This window comes from Acipenser ruthenus, chromosome 11, assembly GCF_902713425.1.
Source record: "Acipenser ruthenus chromosome 11, fAciRut3.2 maternal haplotype, whole genome shotgun sequence".
Taxonomy (NCBI): domain Eukaryota; kingdom Metazoa; phylum Chordata; class Actinopteri; order Acipenseriformes; family Acipenseridae; genus Acipenser; species Acipenser ruthenus.
Genome location: NC_081199.1, coordinates 37397099 through 37414077, shown reverse-complemented (window position 1 = coordinate 37414077; position 16979 = coordinate 37397099). Strand labels below are relative to the sequence as shown.

At 35.7% G+C, this 16979-nt stretch overlaps 1 protein-coding gene across 2 annotated transcripts in view; it reads right to left on the bottom strand.

Annotated features, from left to right (window-relative positions):
- The window catches only part of LOC117427134 (activin receptor type-2A), a 46526-nt gene extending 32263 nt beyond the window's left edge, over nt 1–14263 (bottom strand). Inside the window, exon 1 of one of the 2 annotated variants that reach the window (XM_059033842.1) lies at nt 12940–14263. In XM_059033842.1, the coding sequence (XP_058889825.1) occupies nt 12940–12994 (55 nt within the window). In that variant the 5' untranslated portion in view covers nt 12995–14263. The remainder of the gene's footprint in view (nt 1–12939) is intronic. The other variant, XM_034045532.3, reaches the window with a different exon arrangement.
- Between the last annotated feature and the right edge of the window lie 2716 nt (nt 14264–16979).

Here is a 16979-nt window from a genome sequence, read left to right as displayed (position 1 = left end):
CACACGCACAAAAATAAACCTTTCTATACAGAATATTATACTGAACAAATCGTCCTACAGTACCGTAGTAAGGCTAACAGACCATGACCGTTCTCAGAAGCATATTTTTATAGATTTCTTTCCACTATAAAAAAACACTCATTCATATATACCAATGCCCTAAAACAAACACTACTGCTGAACATATTACTGTGTATTTGGGTTGTGAAAATGCTTCACCGCTGCCACAAATGTCTAAAAGCTATAAAGGCATTCGGGACTGACAGGACAATGACATGGACTCCAAAGAATCTAGACTTGGCAGACTTACCCCACAGTTCCTGCCATTAATGCTACACGCTCATTTGCTGTATTGCTGCCAAATGCGATGGAGGGAGGTGGTAATCACATTTACAAGCCAAAACAACAGTGATGTAACTGGCAGCAGCACAAAGCTGACCAGAAGTTACAGAAATACACAACTTAGAATAGTGCATCGAAAAAACCTTTTTACAGCTGTCATGACATGTGTTAGCATTAAAACAATGGGGTCTATTCAACTGATCTAAACAGTGACTGATCTAAATACCGCCACTGTTTAAATAATGAATGAAATGCCCAAAGCGATGGAAATTCTCCAACAGTGTGTATTAGTCCTTTGGTTTATTGATGTCTGTAAAAATCTGAAAAAAAAGGTTCATATTTTACTGCCCATTTTAATGGTGATTTCAATGATGGCAGTATTTAGATCGGCCACTGTTTAGATCGATGGAAGTGAACTGAATGTGTGTTTCATTTTAGGTCTGAGTGTGACAAAAGTATACTACTTACAGTATCTCTATAAAGAAATCGGTTTATAAACACAACAAAACTAATTATTACAAGTACAGTATTGTACACTTGATGACTAAATGATTATTGGTAATGGCCATTGCTGTAAAATGATACTGGACTGTGCGCATCACGTTCTTGTGGATGTATTCTACTATACTGTAGTTCTATCATATTTTGTATCAATGCAACACTTTCTTTCAAGATTAAATATGAAATGTGCTGCCAAAATATTTTAGCAAAAAATATATATATAATATATAATTCAATAAATAAATAATTCATATGCCCTACTTTTTTTGTCAACACCGCATTCTTTTACTCTACCCTGCAGTTACAAATTTAGTATTTTATTGTCCCTGTCACCATTAATCAGCCGTTGTAGTTTAATTTATTTGTACGCTATGAGTCACTCGCACTTAGTTTCTGAACTCAAATACAACAATATTTATTGCAAGAACTCACCATCTGCATGTTCCACTCAAGAATCCTCAGTTTCATACCCTGGCTCTATTCACTTTATTTGTATTTCCTGCACTGCCAATCATTGATAAATGGCTCTGTCAGTATCTAACTTACAGGAAGAAATTTACTGTAGAAAATAAATCCATGCCCAACAACATAGACAGACATGCAGGGCCTATTCTGTTTCACTGTTTTGTTTTCCTTTTCTTCATCACATCATGTGTATATCCTACTGTATATTACAGTCTGTTCAGTAAACATCTATCTTTAATAAATGAAATTCAGACATTGCCCAAGTCATATTCAGAAAGGGTTGCAGCTTGGATACACTGCACAATTTACAAAGATATTTGTGAAGCTCTGCAAGCCATTTTAAAACATATTGTGAGTGAAAGATGCTGCTGCAGGAACACAATAGATCAGGAGGTCACTGGATATAGCTACTGTACTGTACTGTACAATGTCACCTCCAGGCTCATTAGAACTCACACTGCATTACAATAAACAATGTATCGTAAGGCTTCCTACAGAAATCCTAATTAACCATATAAAGGAAAAAAGTATGATGCACATTTTTTATTATATATTAATCTACAATTATTAACAACATTAAGGAAAGCTATCTGGTTATCCCTACAGTACAGTGTTCATGGGCTTGAAAATGTTGTCTTTAATAGGTATAAAAACAAAAACTGGTGTCTTGAACACATATTCAATATGTATTAAGCCTTTTCCATATACTGTACAGTACTGTACACACATGCTGCACACATATCTTTTCCAGTACACAAAGAGAAAGTTGGCAAACAGTACTCAGTAACATTTTAATATTTGAAACAGGTTTATTATTAAAGTTCAAAGGTTAAGGAAATTAATCACAATCTACACCCGTACAGAACATTACTGCCAACTGAAATTGACAAGGCATTTGTTTTCAAAGAAAAAATAATGTCCGATGCTGCTAACTGATGTCTCTGTAAATTTGAATGAATCTGCTATGACAGAAAGTGCATCAGGGATTTATTTCCCTTACCATCCTGCCATACTGTAGTGGAGTTTTATACAATAGGATTTGTCATTGCTGTCAGTTCTTTAAAAGTAAACTAATACAATTTATATAACAGAACAAGTTTACTTGTCTCAGATAGGTCTAACAAGAAACCCAGTGCCTGGACAGCTTTGAATAATGTTAAACTTTTACAGAGTATGATTTGCTTATTTGTAAACACACACAAATATACAATATCTAGGCCTATAGGTTGATTGGCGGATACAGTATATTAAGGAACTAAAAATTTATAAGAGGTAGAGATTACGGGCTTGAAGCAAATGAAAAAAAAAAAAAAATCCAGTGAGAATCCCACACAGTTGAATGTAGAGATTCTCCTCAGGCCTGCTCTCTAGAAATGATAAAGAGCACCACTGCTCTTTTCCAAAGTATCCCATGTACAGTACTTCAAGCAGCCAACTTTTCATGTACAGCATCGTCTTTGAAATACTAGGCCTACAAGCCAAAGTATAAAATACAAACAAAGAACCAAAAGATCTTCAAAAGAAGAAAAGGAGGGGCAGTGATAAAACTGCTGGTCCTAATACGGTCTAAGAAAACAGATTGCTAAACGTTGGTTAAAACTTAAAGGGGAGAGAAAGAGCCCCAGTCTTACCTAAGCTTGCTCATTGGGTGTTTTTACACTGTACTTTACAGTGGTAAGGCTTGTGGAAACAAACAATGAACAGTTATTGAATTGGCAAGCTTTGTGAGACCTAAAACCAGGAGACTAAAGCCCGCCGCACGCAGCCCGACTCGACTCATCTCATCTCAACTGGCTGTACACAGTCTGGATGAATCGTAGCAGTGTGCATGCCCTTAAAACCAAGATTATGCAGATTTCAGTCGGGATGTCTTCAGATTTGAAGATTGAACACGTTGAATCTTTTTCAGACGCAGTTCCGTTCAGATGTCATCAGTCTGTCTGTGTGCGGCAGTTGCCGACCAAGACTGACTGAGACCGATTACTCATAAGGGTGTCAACCAATGGTGAAGCAGATTTAAGTGACGTAGCTTGTCATGCAACTTGTCATACAAGATGGCGGAATATTGACAGCTTTAGTTCCATAGGTAAAAATACATTAGTCTTGAATTGCTCCGAGTGTCCCTAATTAAAAAATACCAGATATTTGCACATTTGAATAGTTTTTTTTAGGCGTACTAATCAAAGGTAAATTATCAATTTACCTTTTTATTATCAATCTACTGGCAGCCTATATTTTCTTACTGCGCTAAAACAGAAGTAACCGGTGTGTCGATCTCCAATAGGTCACATATCACAAGCCCCTAGATCCACACGCTGAGAAAAAAATGCCAAAGTCAAATAAAAATCAACAGGTTGGATTTTATTTACCACAGGCTAAAGTGTAGTAGACAAACTATACAAAAAGTCAATTAATTAATAGGCGAAGCACTTCTTTTGGTTGCCTCGCGGTGCTGTCTACGCCGTCTAATCAGCATACGATGCCATGCATAATATGAGGGTCGCTATGTTTGGCTAAGTTAATAAAAAAATGTGTACAGGGCAGTATTATTAAATCTGCATACATAGTAATCACCAGGATCTATTTGTGGTCAGTCTAATTCAGTCTTAGCAGTGTGCGACACCCAGTCGGGTAAAACTCAATTGTGACGTCAAACCAAAACTGAGCACAACTGATCGCAGAATCTGTGCAAACTCAGATGAGATGAGTCAGGATGGCTTGAGTCGGGCTGTGTGCGGCGGGCTTAATTTTGTTCCACTTACTGTAGTTTATTACTGTGTCCAACTTCATCTTTAGGACATTTTCCCTCAATGCATTCTAACAATAGAACGCTGGAATGGAAACTGATACTTTAATCAGTGGTGGAATGTTTAGCAGTCCATCAGTCTCCATTTATATTAGTTTCATCCAAGTTCATCCAATCAATAACTAAGTCTTTTATTTTTTGCTGCCCAAAACACTTGAAATACAAAAATGGAAAAAATAAATAAAACATATGAGCACACAAAAAACAGACCAAAGTTAAAAGTTTTGTGAGACTTAAAACAAGAACATGATAAATGTACGATGACCAGTTTTAATCAAGGATCAAACCAGGAGTAGAGCGCAGCCACACTGTCTAGACTGGAGTCTACTTTAGGAAGCCTCTGTAGCATATAAAACAACATCTACAAGGCACACTAATCACACTTAGTCCTTTCTTCTGGGACTCCTGTACATTAGGAAACTTTCACTAAAATGTATTGTCATAGTTTATGACAAGTACTGTACACCATACAAAAAAAAAAATACTATTATTTGTAAAAGACAGTAACAAACAGGTACTGAAAGGTTACTGGTTACTGGATTTGGGGGGGGGGGCTATGGAAGCATCTGCACCTTTACAATATGGAGCAGTGCCATAAAACCTGCATGTACAGTATACTGTCATTTCACACCATACAGTACTATACTAGAATGAGATTGCAAAAGGTTTTGTTGCATGCTTCAAACTGAATTTGTTTGAAAACATGATCTGTTGTCTAACATCATTTTCCAGCGCATACTGTACAGGTGTGGTGATTTTTCATAATGTTTTGAAATTTGAAAGCCTAATATAAATTAAACAAATTAATAACTGTTTGCAAAATATATTTTACAACTGCCAATGCTTATGATACATTGCTATGGTAAACAACACAGTATGTGAAATCTTGTAAGGTACAATACTGTTGTATAGAGTATTATCACAGTACAATAAAACCCTTCACCAGTATTGTTCACATTTTGTAACACAACCACAAGATAAACATACTCAATCACTCCAATTTTAAACAATATTTCATTTGAAGCACTCAAAGTGTGCTGCCTGCTCTAGTGGAAAATACAACAGTTTAATATACTGCACTGTTGAATACACAAGAAAAAGACCTTACCTGTGTTGGCTTTTTCCATACATTTTGAAATTGTCAAATTGTTTACAAAATCATGCCTGTCAGGTGAAGAACAGTATGGCTGCCACAGTTTTGACAAAAGCAGCAGGCTGTATTACACTAGATTGTAATCACTTTTTGATGGCAACAGCAACACAGTTCTAGGTCTATGTATTAAGCTTTAGCAACCACAAAGGAAGTTGCACACTGATGAAAATAACTCAGTGGCAAAATCTATGTTAGTGTAAACAGATTCAGAGTTGGAGCCAGCTTCTATAAACAAAGAGGAAGTACCATTATAAACTCTCTCACGCAGGCAGCAACTACTGTACAGTTTTGGTCCTCATAATACGGTCCCTGGAGACCGAAAATGCAACCCCATGCTCTCCAGGAAAACAGAATCCTTGCTGTTAAACCTACTTTGCAAATCCCCACGCCCACCTCAGTAGCCACTTTAACCAGTCTACAAAGCTGAAGCATGTGACCTACATGACTGCTACTGTAAAGGAGCAGTTTGAGCCAAGATTCAGTTAATGCCAAGGTTCCTGACATATCATCTCTACAAAACAAATAGATACTGTAAATGCTCAAAATACTGTAAGAGCATCTGATAAAAATTACAATTAAGAATACAGTATACAGTATCATATTGTGCTTTACCTTGCTCTCTTCTTAAAACTCACTGTGAAATGTTAGACTGGGTTCAGAAGCTGGAACACACATTAACATGTGGATCGATTCACCCATAATCAGATTCAGTTCCACTCCCCTATGAGCTTTACTTCACATTTATTATTTAGAGAGAAAATATGCTGAGTAAAACTGGAACAAATCTATGGCCTGCTTCCAGAGTTCTTTGCATTGTAAGCATGGGGGTGAAACCGTTAATTTTTTTTTTTACTTGAAAACACCCTGTGATGGGGTACACCCCACCTGTGTGTGTGTGTGTATTATTTTGTATTTGCTGTCTTATTATTTAAAATGTATTGTTTGATTTGTATAAAACACAATGTTTTGTTATTGTTGTTTTTGCAGCATGGATGGGGTTAAACTTCCCCATCCATGCTGAACCCATTCAGAATGTGACCGTCTCCAGATTGATTGATTAATTTATTACTAATTTGGAGACGGTCACATGTATATAAACCCGCAGCTTTGGCTGATTGGGGAGTGTTTTCAGAGGCGGAACGGAACGTGAGCGAAAGAGAAACTAAAATAAATCATTACACTTGCTATTCATGCTGGGTTTATACTGGCACGATACGTGTGTGTTCCATGTCTCTTTTTGGCCAACGTGCCTTTTTGTTATGTATAAGTGTCTCTAGCAGCTTCCAGTTGTCCTGGGCAAGGCTTTTGTTTTAACACCTTTTCTTGGTGGTTGCTCTCCTGGACAGAGGGATATTGTCTTTTGTGTGCAATTCTTTGATGGAACGGGTGGCAACTTATGGATCAAACATCGCAGCACCTAGTCATGGCGCCAAGTAAACCATCCCTGGCTAAGACCCACCATACATCCTGTCAAAATGTGCCTTAATGTTGAAGGTGATGAACACAAAGGACATGAGGGATCCTCACCCACTCAAAGGTTTAGGTTCTGTGGTGATGGGAGAACATCATATGTTGATCTGATGAGGAAATTGATCCTGCTCTGTTCCATTGTCCATAGGTCTTGCCAGCCGATCTTGCGTTGTTCCACACTCTCCCAACTCATCCATGCTCCCTGCTTGGCCTGGGAAACGGCCTTTACACACCTCATCCACTCCTCCTGCTTTTGCACCTTGTTGACTACCAGCTTCCTCTGTTGAGCTGGGGTTGCCTTGTGCCATGTAGGAGGAGCTGAACTGAGACCAAGACTCCCTCTTCCATGCTGAACCCTTAAAATGCTTATCAGTTACTGCAAACGTAGGGCATTAAATGCAGACCCAGCAAGACTTGCACTTACAGAGAAACATGTATTCCTGACTCTATGGAGGCTGACATTTGTTTTCTATTTCTTTTTGTTGTAAATCCTGAAGATCTAATATGTAACCATGATACTGATCTTTCCACCTCATACTGTACTTCAACCACAACTTTAATTACAGTACTGTAGAGTACACAGCCCTGTCCCCATTGTTCTGTGCTTATGTAACTGTATGTATATTTGTGTAATACAGAATGTTGGAGGGGACAGGCACTACTAAGTAAGGAGAAACAACAACTTTCCCAAAATAGACTTATACAGTTTTATGTATTAGGTTTTGCAATCAAAATCACAAATTTGCAATAACTGATGAAGGGTTATATTAAGTTACTGTAGGATGGACTACTACGGTATATTATGAGAACCACAACATAGTTTTCCCCAGATACAATCATAGAAACAAAACAGTGTTTCCAGACCATACTGCAGTCATTCAACTGTATAATGTTAGTGTAGTACAATTTAATAAAAAAATTATACGTTATAGTAAATGTTTTGTGTTCATCTTTGTTGTTGCAATAAAGCCACATAATTAATTAATAATACTGTAGTTTTCTTATTAAAGACTTGCAGGTTTCCAAACTCACACTTGCAGCTTATTTTTTTTCTCATGAAGTGAATTTGACTTTCCTTTTAAGAGAAAAATTCTACAGTAACAAAACATGTCAGATGACTTTCATTACATTATGCCTAAAGTGTAAGATGATTTAATCATAGTAAACATTTCAACAAGTTATTTTTTCATGTTTATGATTTTTAATTGACAAATCTATAAATATTAGTCATGGATAGTTATAGATTTTGCAGATTACAGTAAAAACACATCAGGTTTATTAAAACATATTATTAAAAGAAAAGGTAATAGCGCTCACTGAACTAAAGCATTAGGCCATGATTAATTTAGTTGTCACTAAATACAAATACAGTAGCTGCCCCATTGGATCATTAATCATTCCTTTCCTTCTCAACTTTTGTGTTTTTTTTAGATAATTAGCTATATTTTTATGCTAACTCCCAGTATTCTGGCTTTCAAAAGTATCAAAGCAAATGATGATGAATGCACAATAGCACAGGGTCTTCCTGCCCTGCCATCTGCCCAAAGGGCTGGAGCCAACCAACAAAAAGGTCAGGATCTGTTCAAAAATTTACATAAAATGTAGACTGAAGGCATGTCTCTTTTTAAATGCAGCCCACAGTCTAGGCTTTATTTAGAAAAATCACTTGTGGAGACAGGTTTGGTGCTAGTCTATAGATGTGATTATTAATGCTCTCTTGTCTGTGATTTCTATAGCATGTGACAAGCATGACTCTTTCCTGTATAAAGAAATCTTTTACCACCAAATCTTTAAAGAATGTGATTGAGCAGTTTATGACAGATGGTAGCTGTGACCAGATACAGATCTCCTTCATGATAGGACTCTCAATGATGAGAGCTGTTACAATATCATGTAGGCTACTCAAACAAGTGTTCTTATTTACCTAAAAAGTAATGCATGGCAAAGCCATCTGCCAAGTGGAAAACATTTTGAACATTTGTAGAATTGTCACACACCATATTTGGCAGTATTCTGCTTTTAGGAAGCCAAATTGTCATCAAAACCCATCTACAGTAATGTTTCAAGGAACAGTCCAAAATTAAACACACAAACAGGGTTGTGATCAATTCCAATTCCATTTCAATTTTTTTTTAATCAATTCCCAATTCCAATTCCAATACATCATTGATCTAAATTGCAATTAGCAGTATTCTGTTAAAACAAGCTTCTCACAGTGGCAACGCATTAAATTTAAAGAGTAAGCATAGCTTTATACCTCACGTGTTGCTGTAATTTTCTTTTCATTGTTAACATCCTGACAACGTTTTACACTTATAATGTTAAAGTCCGTTTAAAGCTCTTTTTGAAATGAACAATCATAACAATTATTAGGTCTCTAAAATATAAATTCCAATTTATTCAAAGGAATTTGAATTTGAATTGGAAATTGATTTTAAAAAGGAATTGGAATTGAAAAACATGAATTGATCCCAACTCTGCACACACAACTACTGCAAGACTGTACATTTGCTGGCTGTATCAACTATGTCAATCAACTTGTACTTGTACTGCAAATAAAACCAGGAATCATGCCAAAGGGACGTGTGATCTAGTAATATTTTAAAATAAATATTTTATACATTAACATGTTAATACCGTACACTCTTAAAACATTACACTACCTTCCCATAAAGCATTCAAATAATTCAAGGTCTCTTCAGCTCATTTTACAATAAGGTCAGTCAAAATAAAGAAAGAAAGACAGAAAGAAAGAAATGCATACAAAATAAAAAGCATGCTCTCAGGTTTGGGTGTTTTTTTCCTGGAAAAACCTAAACAGCCTTCAGTTGAGCAGCTTCCTATTAAGCAGGTGCATTCTTGTTTTTTTGCAGAACTTTGTACAAAAAAAAAAAAATCAAGAGAAACCACTGAAACCATTACAAAAAAAAATAATGTAGTCTATTCAATTGATCCAATTACTGCGTCTTTCAAAAAACTCAAAATGATTGTTATGACTGAGAAAATACTGTAGCACTACAGAGTCTTGCGTGCATTGCAAGATGTTTACAACCTTGGTACACAAATTTAAATTGTCTGTATTTAGAGCCACTGCTTTTTAGATCAATTGAATATACCTCAAATGAGAGACATTATTGTACAGCTACAATACAATGTTAGATTCCTTTTACAGTAGTTTGCAGCTAATGCATTCCAGATCTGCCATAAACCTTATGAAATCTCTCTCAGCAACATAGTTGGCTTATAATGGAAATACATGTGACATTTGTGTTCACAGCACTTTCCAATTTGGGAAACACTATTCAACCATAACCAGAAAGTAGTCAATGCTCTATAGTAAATGGCTTACCCACAATACAGCAGCAATACAAAGTCCAACTGACCTTAAAATCTGAGCACCCTGTATGTTTAAAATTTACCATTTTTGTATAATACAGAATTTTAAATCTTTGGCTGAATTGGAGCATTACGATGATTGTCCTGAGGATTTACTCAACCACAGTTACAATACTTTAGCCAAGACATATGTTGTGGTAACCTCCCTGGCCTAAGCTTTAAGATAGTGACAACTGGCTTTAGACTTTCATTCACCTTCCCTGGCTAAGAGGGACTCAAGTTTTTGTTTTTTTTTTTAATATCCTGATGGGCACATTTCAGGATTCATTGTTCATCGTCCAGTTTTTCTTTAAAACATAAATATGTGCTCTTTGATTGTAATTTTCTTACACAAACCAAGTGTGTGTATAGTACGCACTGATATCAAGAGTTTGAGGGGGTAGAACTACTGTACCACTAGCATTTCTTACAAACAATCCAATTGAACTTACAGAACAGCAGAACTGGCATATCTAATGAACAATTTAAAGGCATAACACACTTGTTCATATTTTTTTAATAATACAATTGTGCTTCAATGAAGTTTTAGTGTCTTCGAATACTGCTCTGCAGTGTACAGCTGGCATTTAAAATAGTGCTTTCTCAAGGGGTACAATAAACTTAGAAACTAATAACAGAAACAAAACAAAAAGCCTAGTTTTGAACATGCGTTAATTCATTTTGTGTTTAGCCTGACTTCTGATATGCTTTTTATCAAGTCTTTTTCATCTTGCACATCAAGGTTTGGTGAATAACTAATTAAATATAAAATATACTAAAGATTTGGTTTAAAATAAATCAAAATATACTGCTAAATGAACTAACTAAATAAAAACAACTCCCATTTATGATATTAACTACACCCTTCCAATAGAGTTTGACCCTAGAGCAAAATGCAGCTCAAAGATGAGTGGTACTGGGCCTTGACTTCTAAGGACAACCCTGACTGACCAATTTAGTAGCAGATTTAAAAGAGAAAGATATACAAGATTAGCACATCAGTTTGCAACTCAAACTGGGGTAAACTGCACAATTCTAAAAACTGTCAATCATCGTTAAACACTTAACAGTAAGTTAGCATCAAGTGCCACGTTTGCACCCTAAAATACTATAACCCAGTATGGTAATTAAAAAAATAAATAAAAACCCTAATGCTAAACATACAGTACATGTTCTGTACCATTTTTCTATAAAAAATGGTGCATTACTGTATTTCTTACTGTACCCCAAACAAAAAGATTACAAATATATTTTATTTATTTTTGTAGTACACAAGGGTTTATATTACAAAACTATTACAAAATAAACATTAATTTTATAGACTTGTAGAGACAATACATCTACAGTGGCTACATGACGCTGTGATTTTGCGGTATTTATGTTAACTACAATATCGTGTCTTAAGTGTCCAATACAGTGCCATGTACTGTAATACCTCCTGATTTAAAATACTGTTATCATACAATCGAGTATTTTTTTTTCCTCCATTAGCATAACATTTCAATGTTTAATGCATATGCTTCAGGGTTTATCATGGGGCCTTTCTGATCGGTCGAACACAATGAAAAAGCTCTTCGGTGACATTTCAGAATATCACATTGTTTTCATTATATACGTAAAATCACAAAATTAAATTATATATATATATATATATATATATATATATATATATATATATATATATAAAATCAGTTTTTAAAAATTCATTATTAAGGAGCAAATTGTATTATTTTCTACCAAAGTAATTTCCCGATAGTCTTAACATGTTTTCTTTTTTTCTGCCTCATACTTTTAGCTCTGAATTACAGTGTGATTTAATATACATTGGGATTTAGTCGACGTCAAAATGCTCACGCATGCTTAACATTAAGGTCCCGTATCACCGCTGTGTACTTGCACGAGACATTAACGTCAGTGTGATCAAAATACATTTTTACCATGAGACTCCACCGTCCTTCAGTAAGTAGTGTTTTTATTGGCTAACCTGTGCTCGCCATTTCACTGCATACTGCTGTATTTTAAATAGGAACGCATATCAATACCACTGCTACTACACTGGTGTGGCCGTTGTTTACGTAAGGGAAGCTCAACATTTCTGAAAATTATAAAAACAGCATTTAACACAAACCGAAACCTAAAATGCAATTAGAAAAGACCACCGAAAAATTGTACACTCATGTTTGTTTTTGCTTCTTACTAGCCTGAAATGTTACTTTCATTAAATCAATTTAAAAAACGGGGTTACTGCAATAAAGCCTTCAGTCAAGATTATGCTTTTTGTAACAGCTTTTATTCTTTAGCCTACATGTTGCTTTCGCCTTTAGAATTTAACTTAAAAAAAGAAGTAAAAGACACCGTGTGGCATAAGTCTGAGGTCAGATAAATATTTAGCTTTATCGATTTTGTTTTACAGCATAATGTAAAACAAAGCGCATTCTACTGAACACTGAGGCTAATTAACAGTTATTGCAATATGCACAATACTGTTAAGCAGTTTTGTATTGGCATAATTTGATTGGTGTTCCTGGTAAAAACAAAAAAAAATGCCATTGTAAAAATTCCGGTAAACAAAATAAACAAACATTATCTTTTAATAGACATAAAAAATAGACGTATAAAAATTGCAGTTTACGAAACATTTTTAACTCGTTCAAGGTTTATCTGCACACCATCTGAAATCAAAGCCCCGAGAGAGATGGTTGCATTCCATTGGTAAGCGGCCAATAAATTCGATCGTCACTTTGTTAACTGTACAGTGAAATAAATGAACAGCTGTACGGGCTGCACAACAGAAAACAAATGTTGCAAAAAATGAAGCTGCACCCACCTGAGGAACACGAGATGAGAAACACTGCAAAGGCTAGTTTTGTAGCTGCTCCCATCTTCAAGCTGGTACAAATCCTTGTTTTAAAATCCTAAAAATGATATCACCTTCAAAAGCCAAGGATGTCCATCCGCATTCAATGCCTTTTTTATTTCAATTTAACTGGATACATCTGTTCTTTATGCAAATGTCACGCTTAGAATCCACAAATCCAAACAATGCTAAGAAAAAAATATTTTGACAAATAAGTTGACGTTGGCAAAAGCCCAGGTCCTTGCAGGAACGGCCCGCTTCTGGATTCTGTGCACAGAAATGAACTCAAAAGACATGTGTCATTTGGCTGGATGAATGCATTAGCATATTTTGGGCATATTGTAAAATATCCTCAGATATACACTTGTTGAAGATCCCACCTTTCAAATTACAAGATGTTGACAAATCCACAGATTCAAAATACATGTACACTACCTAGATAGAATCGTTTGCAGAAAACATCGTAGCTTGTTGCATCCAACGTTTACAAAAAGACAAAATCGATGCTACAACCGAGAAAAAAAAAAAACGTTCAAAATATGCCACAACACACCTTATTCAGTGAATGTTTTATTGCATTAACAAACAAACAAAAAAATATGTTTTTTTTTTCTATTTTGTTTTTTGTCTTGAATTAATTCCAGCAGCAATCAAAAAGATCCGTACAGTTCGGTGGCATTTTAGGATTTGCATTTCATCGCCCGAGTTGCTAATGGATTCTGACACTCGTATAACATCAACATTTTATTCAAAGGTAAGGTAATAACAACACACATTCATATTCATCAATTCTGGATACACTTCTTGTGTAAATAAATGTATGGAAGAGATTACTTTCAAAATCCACTTTATCCGTGTCACGAGTGGTCCTTGTCCTGGGAAACGTTTCTTCTTTCTGCTAAGTCCGCAATTTCACATTACGAGTATATATAAAAAAAAAATCGCAATAATTGCAAACCAAAGGGTTCGTAGTTTTAAAGAGAAAGGTGGTTTTCCTTTGTTGTGGTAGAAGATAAACATTAAAAAAAACGCACAGTCCTGTTGTCGCTGCCTCGTCTCGGCTTCTTGTCAAGTCCAAATTAATGCTTCAAGCTCCACTCTCAATAACTTTATTCTTCTTGAGACAACACACTGCACAATATAAATACTCAAAAAAGTGTACGCTTTGAATACGAGGTTGTTTTGTTTTTGAATGGGAAGCTGATGAACGCTACAGCTGTCGTCTCCTTGGCGGTGTTACAGTTTCTTATTCCTCATGTCTTTTTTTTCTCTCATTCAGTGAAACTGACTAGATTCAAGATGGCGGTCAGCACGGATTGTTTTTGTTTATTATATCTCCTCCTCCACTTCTACTCTCCCCCCCTTCCACGCTGATAGCAAACTGTAATCCTGCAGGCGAACACCCTTGACTGACATCACTGCACGTCAAATCGAAAGGCAGGAAAACCACACCAGCCGCCAGAAGGACTGGAAACACAACCAATCGCACAAAGGACATGTTTAGAAGGCACCGAGGCTTCAAATGTCACTCAAAGACAGTTTCTGATTGATAGGCGTAATGTCCTATCGCAAGCAAAATGATAGTCACTGCTTTGTATGATCTGTCGTGTGATATGCCAGCTTTTGATTAATTCAATGAGAATGTGTGATGTGGATAGTAGTACTACGATGTTATTATGTTGTTGTGGTTGTTGTTGTTGTTGTTGTTGTTGACGATAATGATTTCACTTTTTAGTTTGAGATTGATGCAATAAAAACGGTACAGCCCACAGCTCACTCCATACAAAACGCTAATTTTAAACCAATTTAAACTCCTTATCAATTCCTGCCGTTAAACTCGATTAAGAATTGTAGGTTAAAAACAAATGTTCTATGATTTGTGCTTTACTCAGCTTAATATGATTAGCCTATTAATTGTGCCTCAGTAGTACACTTCATGCGACACTTAAAACAGTTGTATAGAATTTAGGTCTCTGAACAACTGAGATAAAATGTACTTTCAGTCAGTGAGGGTAAAGCCACTGTTGTCAGTCCCCAATTCCCCCCCATTTACTGGAAAATGTGACAAATGTGTGAAGGTGAGCTAGAAAAAAAATCTGTGAAGTAAAAAAAATAAAAAATTGTCCATGTACATAAACACTTTTACTTTTAAAAAACCTCTTAATTAAATACTGTTTTGTATTATCAAGTGCTTTATCATCTTATTCTAAACAGGTTTTCACCAGTCTAACCTTTAAATAAATCATCCTCTGATGAAGGGTTGTGTGTTTTTTTTTTCAGTATTTCTTTTTGGATGAAATTCAAACCAAACACAGGTGAAATGTGAGTACAATACAACATTTAATCCTATTGCCACCTCAGCATTTTATTTATTAACAACTGCTTCTGTAACGATCATATTACTCCATAAGCATTTCTTTTATATGCATTAGGACTGATTTATTTATTTCAAAATAAATGTTTTGTTCCGAGGTCATTAGCCCATACCCCACTGCTGTCATTGGATTTACCTTTTACTGAAGTTTGCATTACATTTTTATCATGCTCTTTACCTGTACGTGAAAAATATGTCAAGTGACATGTATTATCTCCAACAAAAGTAGTATTTTTCAGTCATGATCGGGGGTCGGCACCATGTCGAGCGGTGAAGGACTGACGTTATATACAATTACATGCGTGTGTGTGTTAGATGTATTCACTGCCATGGACACTGATAACTGTTGCCACAGACATGTGTGTTCATGTTCATGACATTTGTGGTGACAGCGGGATAAAAATGACCCTAAAAAATGTATTTTTATTTAGCATCTTACAGCTGACTATCTGGCACTTAGCCAATTCCAATTGTTATTATTATTTATTTCTTAGCAGACGCCCTTATCCAGGGCGACTTACAATTGTTACAAGTTATCACATTATACATTATTTTACATTATACAGATATCACATTATTTTTACATACAATTACCCATTTGTACAGTTGGGTTTTTACTGGAGCAATCTAGGTAAAGTACCTTGCGCAAGGGTACAGCAGTGTCCCCCACTAGGGATTGAACCCACGACCTTCCGGTCAAGAGTTGAGAGCCCTAACCACTACTCCACACTGCTGCCCGATTTAGCTGTCTACAAAATAGATCAATATTTTATAAAATTACTAAAGTGGTTTCTATCTCTGAAAACTGGAAAAGTAAAATGACAGCACAAATACTTCTGAAGAAAGCCTCAGCTGTTCTTCTCTTAGCCATCCCCAGGAACTGCATACAGTACATCTATGAGAAATAATCTTTTTTTTTTTTTTTCAATGCTCAAGGCCTAGTTTATATGCTCTTGAATCAATGGAATGCAGTAAATAGACACCATGGAATTATGCATGGCTATCGCTACTCAACAAGGAAGACAGGGCTAAAAAAAAATATCTGTTGTCAGAACAAAAGCCTGTTTGTATGCCATGAAAAAACATTGTAGAAAAAAAGTATTACAGAAGAGAAAAAAAAAAACTAATTAATAAACATTTATCATAAAGTGTATGTCTATCTTGGTTATATATGTTTAACTGCATGTACCAGTATATACATCATATCCATGTATGTGTAGGTTGAAAATAAATGATATAGCATCAGTATTGTGTGCATTGCATATTTGAATGAATCCCAAAGAATATACTGTATATTTGTGTAATAATGTGTATATTGAAGTGAACTGTTACTTAATATTTTATTTTACATTATGTTACATGCTCAGTGCCAGCGCTAGGATTTACTGGACATTTTGACAGGATGTAAGGTGGGTCTTAGCCAAGGATGGTTTACTTGGCGCCATGACCAGGTGCTGCGATGTTTGGCCTTAGCATTCAAAGATAAGCGTAACATGACCAATAAGTTGCCACCAGTTCCATTAAACATTACACACAAAAGAATGTGAGACAATTAAAAGAATGTGACATCTGGAAATCCAACATGAAATACTGTATGCGGCCTTCCGGTATACTTTCGTGACATCGTTCTGTGGTT